General features: G+C 48.0%; 1 protein-coding gene across 1 annotated transcript; it reads left to right on the top strand.

Moving 5' to 3' along the window:
- The first annotated feature begins 259 nt into the window (after positions 1-259).
- On the top strand, positions 260-5,543 carry LOC133093476 (5-hydroxytryptamine receptor 3C-like). Its single transcript, XM_061193350.1, is given in 11 exon segments — positions 260-326; positions 1,633-1,799; positions 2,244-2,288; positions 3,177-3,286; positions 3,557-3,723; positions 4,071-4,094; positions 4,097-4,230; positions 4,609-4,702; positions 4,705-4,812; positions 5,018-5,233; positions 5,341-5,543. Coding segments are annotated over 11 exon segments (1,335 nt in total).
- The last annotated feature ends 474 nt before the right edge of the window (positions 5,544-6,017 follow it).

Genomic DNA, 6,017 nt, shown 5'->3' with positions numbered 1-6,017 from the left:
AGACAAGGCGGCTAAACAGGTACTTCTCCCCTAGTCTTGGCCTAACTTCCTCCCTGCCTGAAGCCCAGAAGGCATACCTGGACAGGGGCAAAGCAGGACACTCTGCTGTGACTTCTCTGGCCACAGCCTCTCACCAGGGAGTGGCTACCTGTCATGAGCAGTATTCAAAACCAGGAACCAAGGTGTGGTCTGGGCTCCTTTAAGCTCCAGAGTTTGGGGATTCCTGGTGAGTCCCCAGAGGAGAGTCCAGAAGAGGAGGATGGAAGGGGGGTGGCCCACCACAGGGGGATTCCTCCTCTGCCTCCCTGTCAGCCTTCTGCTTCAAGGTAAGACGGGGCAAGAACAGGGAAAGAGGGGAATACTGTTCTGGGAAAATTCCAGAAACCTCCTCATTCCCCAGAACTAGAAAGCATCTAAAATAACTGGGTTATACATTTCTTTTCTCTGTAGTATCTATATTTTGGTTTCCTTTGGGAAACAGATGAAACACCCATTTCACTGATCAGTACGCACAGCGCCCATCTCATTTGCCTGCATAGACATCTACCAAATTGTCTGTCTTTCCATTTTACTACCTCTCTGATTCCACCCCTTTATAATGTTCAACCCTTCCTTTATACCAAGATTAGTAACTATGAACAGGGCCGTTTGGGTCCTGTTAATAATAATATAACTCCTTTCCCACCTCACTTGGGAAGATCTTGTAGAGGAGGTAATGTGGAGGGAAAAGGACAATGTTTGCTTCCCCTCAGATATGTTTCTCCTTAGTCTGGAGATGTACCTTATGAGTTAACTGGTATGGGGAGACAGTAGAAGAGGCATGGGAAAGAACTTGCTGGGCTCAGCTACAGGAATAACCAGAGTCACCTGCCCTTGGGGTGTGGGTGAGGTGGGCAGAAGGGCTTTTACGTTTCGTCACATAGCTCCACCAGTCACATGGTAGATGATCAATGAGATCTTTTCAAGATGGTGATGATGAAAATGGCTCCCACAGACCTTAGAGGAAGTCAATGGGTTTGAGAAGGGCACAGAGCCCAGAACAGTGTAGGTAGTGAGTAAATTTACACTGAATACAACGTTCCTTAAGTTCCCACATGTTTTACATCACACTCCTGTTTACTTCTCTCCAAACTTTTCCTTTCAGGAAATGAGAAAACATGAAAGTGGGAAGGGAACACTGAGAAACAAAATTTTAGGGGAATTTTGTTCAGTGTCTATGAGGAAGAATCACAATAGAGCTAGAGAGAAAAAAGTATGGTCAGACAAAGGCCAAAACTTTAGGGTTATGACTATGGAAGGAATAGGCCTCCCCAGAGAGGCAGTCTGCGTACAGATTTGGGTAGGCTTTATATGGGAGCAAAACCACAGGAAGAAAGGGCTGAGCCCTGACTCAGCTCACCACATCAACTTCCACCATTTGCCTACCAGACCAGACCAGCCCCCCCCCCAGCCCTGGCAGGAAGAACTTGGCATTCGGGAATCTTGGCCCAAGAAGGAGGGGTTCACATGCCCACCCCATGTCCACATTTTCTTTCTCTGCAGAGAGGCTCTACGGTCCCAGCCCTGGCACTCCTCTCACTTAGGAAACACAAAAGCCCTATTCCCATCTCACAGGGTCTCTATTCTCTACAGGAAGGGCAAACACTTTCAGCATCAATTGTTCAGTCTTTGACCAGCGTGGGGTAGACACTGCTGTCTTCCAGGCTATATTTAACCAGAAGGACTTCCGTCCAGTCATCAACTACAGCATCCCCACTCATATCAACATCTCCTTCACCCTGTCTGCCAGCCTCAAAGTGGTGAGTTCTGACTGATAACATTCTTTCCATAGCCTGCTAATAGGAAACAAGAACTCTTTACCCTGTCAATCCAACACTGCACCTGTCCAGTAGTGAGCAAAGAGTCCCCTGAATGAATTCTGTACAACTTAAATGTTCATCCTATGGGGTGGAGAGACATGAAGGGGAACGCTGCTGTGACATTTCTGCAGGTAACGTTTGTCCTTGAGTCCTGCCCTTATAGGAATATTATACTAAGAAAACATTAGCTTTCCAATGGGCCCCCATGCTGTTTTTTCCCCTATATTTTCCATGCAACCGGCATTTTTCTGAACTACTTTCTTTTGAGACTGGTAATTGAAAAGCTGAACTGTCACATGGGACCACTTAGGAAACAAAGGAAGGAGGTAGACTAGGACCTGATTTCATGGCATTAATGATCCTGGATGGGAATTTTTTGGTCAGGATGCACAACTTCAGCTGCTGATGTCATTTCTGTGGTTAAAGTTGGTATGTAAGCTCAGCTTTCTTCTTCTCTCTTTCTCCTTGCCTGATTTTCTGGCTTTGTTTGGAAAAATCACATTTGTTGAAACTGACAGTGCCCAAGGGAATACACAAAGCCAACCAGAATGGGGCCAGTGCTGGTGACAAATAGCTTTTTGGGCTGCCAATCAACTTTGAAATTCAGATGGAAAAAACAGAAAGAAGGAGGGCAGCACAGTTGGAAGCCCCTAAGTAAGCTTCAAGGTCCAAATGTATCCAGAACCCAGCTTACGATTTCCCTTGAGCAGGAAGTGAAAGGCCAGTAAGACTTTGTTAGCTAGAGAAGAGGGACATTATCACCAGAAAGAGAAGAGGAAAAAGAGTTTAAAAAGAAATGTGGTTAAAAAAAAAAAAAAAAAAAAAAAAACCCGCAGGGAATTCCCTGGTGGTCCAGTGGTTAGGACTCCGCACTGCCACTGCAGGGGGCACAGGTTCCATCCCTGGTCGGGGAACTAAGATCCCTCATGCTGCGCGGTGTGGCCAAAAACAAAAGACCAAAACAAAACAAAAAAGCAACATGCATAATAATGTGCACAGTATCATTCTATCTGTGTAAATAAAAATGAATGCTGGAATATATATTTTTTCTAGAATGCTATATAAAAAACTGTTAATAATGGGCCTGAGTTGGGGATATGGAACTGAGTTGGAGTGAATTAAGGAGGGAAAAAATTATTCTTCATATTATACCTTTCTGGAATTGTTGAAGTTTTATCATATGCCCATAGTACATACATTTAGAAAAAAAATACATACATACGTATATATTTTTAAGGGACTGGAAGGGCAGGAGATGCTGACATAAACTAGCTCCAGGTTTCAGCCATAACCATCCCTCTGGGCCCTATGCCCTAGATCTGGAGTCACCCATTCAGCAGCTGGGACCCAGAAGAATGTGGTGATATCAATAAACTCACCCTGACAGCTGAGAATCTGTGGCTCCGAGACATCTTCATCGTGGAATCGTGGGTATCAGGGCTGGGAAAAGCCGGGGGAAGACCCTTCTGCAAGGAGCAGGCTAGGGCACTGCAGGGCACACCCATGCAGCGGGGCCACTGCAAACTTATTTCAGAGAGGAGCACAGTCACAGCGCATCAACTTCTCCGCTAGAAATGAGAAAGCGGTAGGGAGAAAAGATGGCGGAGTGGCAGCATTGGGAAGCCCTGCCTTAAGAGCAGAACGTAAACTGATGTGAAACCCAGAGCATTTGCCCCGCCTCCCCTTCCACCACTTAGCAACGATGTGGATCACACTCTGGATGGCCTCTCCGCCTGTGTGACTAATGAAGGTCGCGTTGTGTACAACAAACCGATGCAGGTGACCAGCATCTGTAGCCTGGACATCTACTTCTCTTTTGACCAGAAGAACTGCACCCTCACTTTTAGCTCTTTCCTCTACACAGGTGAGTTGCAGTGGAGGTTCTGGCACAGGGTAAACTGAGATCAACCATGGGGCAACAAAAAAGCACTCAGAGGCAAAGTCATTTTTTTAAATGCATAAAAAGGGACAGTGGAGTATTTGCTAATTGGGGGTGTGTGGATGGTAGGGTAGGGGAAGTTGAACTTAAGAGAGAACAAGACATCCTGAGAAAGCCCAGAATTGAAAGAAGGCAATTGGGCAGCAAGGAAGTCACATTACAGGACTCTCTGAAAGAGGTAGCTAAAGCAGTTGTTGAATCATCTCTCTGAGCCCCACACAGAGTAGGTGCTGAGCAGATGTGTGCTGAGTGAGTGTCTGTCTCCCCTGCAGTGGAAAACATGTTGCTGGGCATGGACAGGAAGTGTGGGAGATAACAGACACCTCGCGTGACACTGGCCACACACAAGGGGAGTGGGAGCTCCTGGGCATCAACAAGGCCACCCCGAAGATATCTGTGGGCTCCAGCCTTTTTGACCAGATCATGTTCTATGTAAGGCCAGAGATTCTGGCATGGCTGTCCATCTCCCATATCTTTCTCATCGTACACTTCTAAATCTCAGAGCCTCTCACCTCTTGCCCTAAGACCAGAAAGTCCCTGGGCACCATAACCCTCATAGCGTTCCTCTCTCCCAAGTCCCCCACAGAAGTCCCCCTCTCTGAACCTGCCAGCTCTGGCCTAGGTTTTCTTTGGTGGGTATGGGGGAGTCTTATTAGTCATATGAAAGCTGCTCCTCATCCAGCCCCAGAAAGAGCCCCTGCTGGAGTGAGGACATCAAGAAAGGAAGAGTGTGGAATCATCTCTTGGCTTCCCTTCAGTTCTAGCTTCACCTGGTTCTCTGCTCTCTCCTCCCCACCAGGTGGCCATCAGGCGGCCATCAGGCGCAGGCCCAGCCTCTACGTCATAAACCTCCTGGTGCCCAGTAGCTTTCTGATAGCCATCGACGCCCTCAGCTTCTACCTGCCGTAGAAAGTGAGAGCCGCGCGCCATTCAAGATGACACTCCTGCTGGGCTACAACGTCTTCCTGCTCATGATGAATGACTTACTCCCTGCCAGTGGCACCTCCCTCATCAGTATGGCCCCCACCCCACTGTTGAAAAATGAAAAAAGAAAAAAAGAGGAGGCAGGGTAAGCGGGTGAACTGGCTAGATCTGCTGAGGCAGCAGAGGGAGACAGTGGTCATCTTAGAAAGGGCTCGGTGTGTGAGACAGAAAAAAGGGGGGCTTGGTGGTTCCTCTGGACCTGACTCACTCAGGTGTGCTCCTTCCCGCCACCCAGGTGTCTACTTTGCCCTGTGTCTGTCACTGATGGTGGTCAGCCTGCTGGAGACCATCTTCATCACCTACCTGCTGCACCTGGCCACCACCCAGCCCCCACCCACGCCTCGCTGCCTCCATCCCCTGCTTCTATACTGCACCAGCCCAAGGAAATGCTGCCCTGCTGCTCTCCGGAAGGAGGAGGTGGGCCTGGGCCTCACACCCACCCACCTGTCTGGTAAGAGAAGTCTGCACTGCCCACACTCTCTGCACTGGGCCCAACTTCCCATTTCTCTAATCCTGTCTCCTTCCCACTTCACAGCTGAGTCTCTGCCCTCTCCACAGGACAGAAGGAGCCAGGGGAATTGGGAGGGAAGGAGCTGGGACCCAGAGGGGCAGAACTGAATGGTGGCTCAGGATGGACAAGGGCCCGGCTAGCTGACCTGTGGGTGCAGTTCAGCCACATGATGGACACCCTGCTCTTCCGCATCTACCTGCTTTTCTTGGCCACCTCCATCACTACGGTCATCATCCTCTGGAACACCTAGGAGTAGTGTTCTAATGGTGCAAGAACACCTGGTGTTCAGGTTTCCTTGGCTTCAACTAACCATCCCAGGCCCTGTTCCCCTGCTCCAGTCCACATACAACAGTCCCAGAAATGTGCCCGCGATCCCTGCTCCAGCCCTCCCAGGGCTTAAACAGAACCACTGCCAACTCTCTCAGAACTGACATTATATTTCCAAAACACAATGAATTCAGAATATACATGTTTATGTTAGAAATACCATTTTTACTGGAAAAGGAAGGCTTTATAATAAAGACTACAAATATTTACCAAAAAGTAATTCATGTTGCTGGAATAGAGGACAGGGATTAAACCTCTTGAAAAATAGGCTGAAATATTTATTTATTGTTTTAATAAATATTTATTGAGCATCTACTACCTGCTAGGCACTGTTCTGAATTGTGAAGATACAGCAGTGAACCAAACTGGCAAAAATCTCTATCCACACGGAGCTTAC

The sequence above is a fragment of the Eubalaena glacialis genome, chromosome 6 (genome assembly GCF_028564815.1).
Source record: "Eubalaena glacialis isolate mEubGla1 chromosome 6, mEubGla1.1.hap2.+ XY, whole genome shotgun sequence".
Lineage (NCBI taxonomy): Eukaryota > Metazoa > Chordata > Mammalia > Artiodactyla > Balaenidae > Eubalaena > Eubalaena glacialis.
The sequence above is the reverse complement of the archived record's forward strand: the minus strand, read 5'-3'. Positions and strand labels throughout refer to the sequence as shown.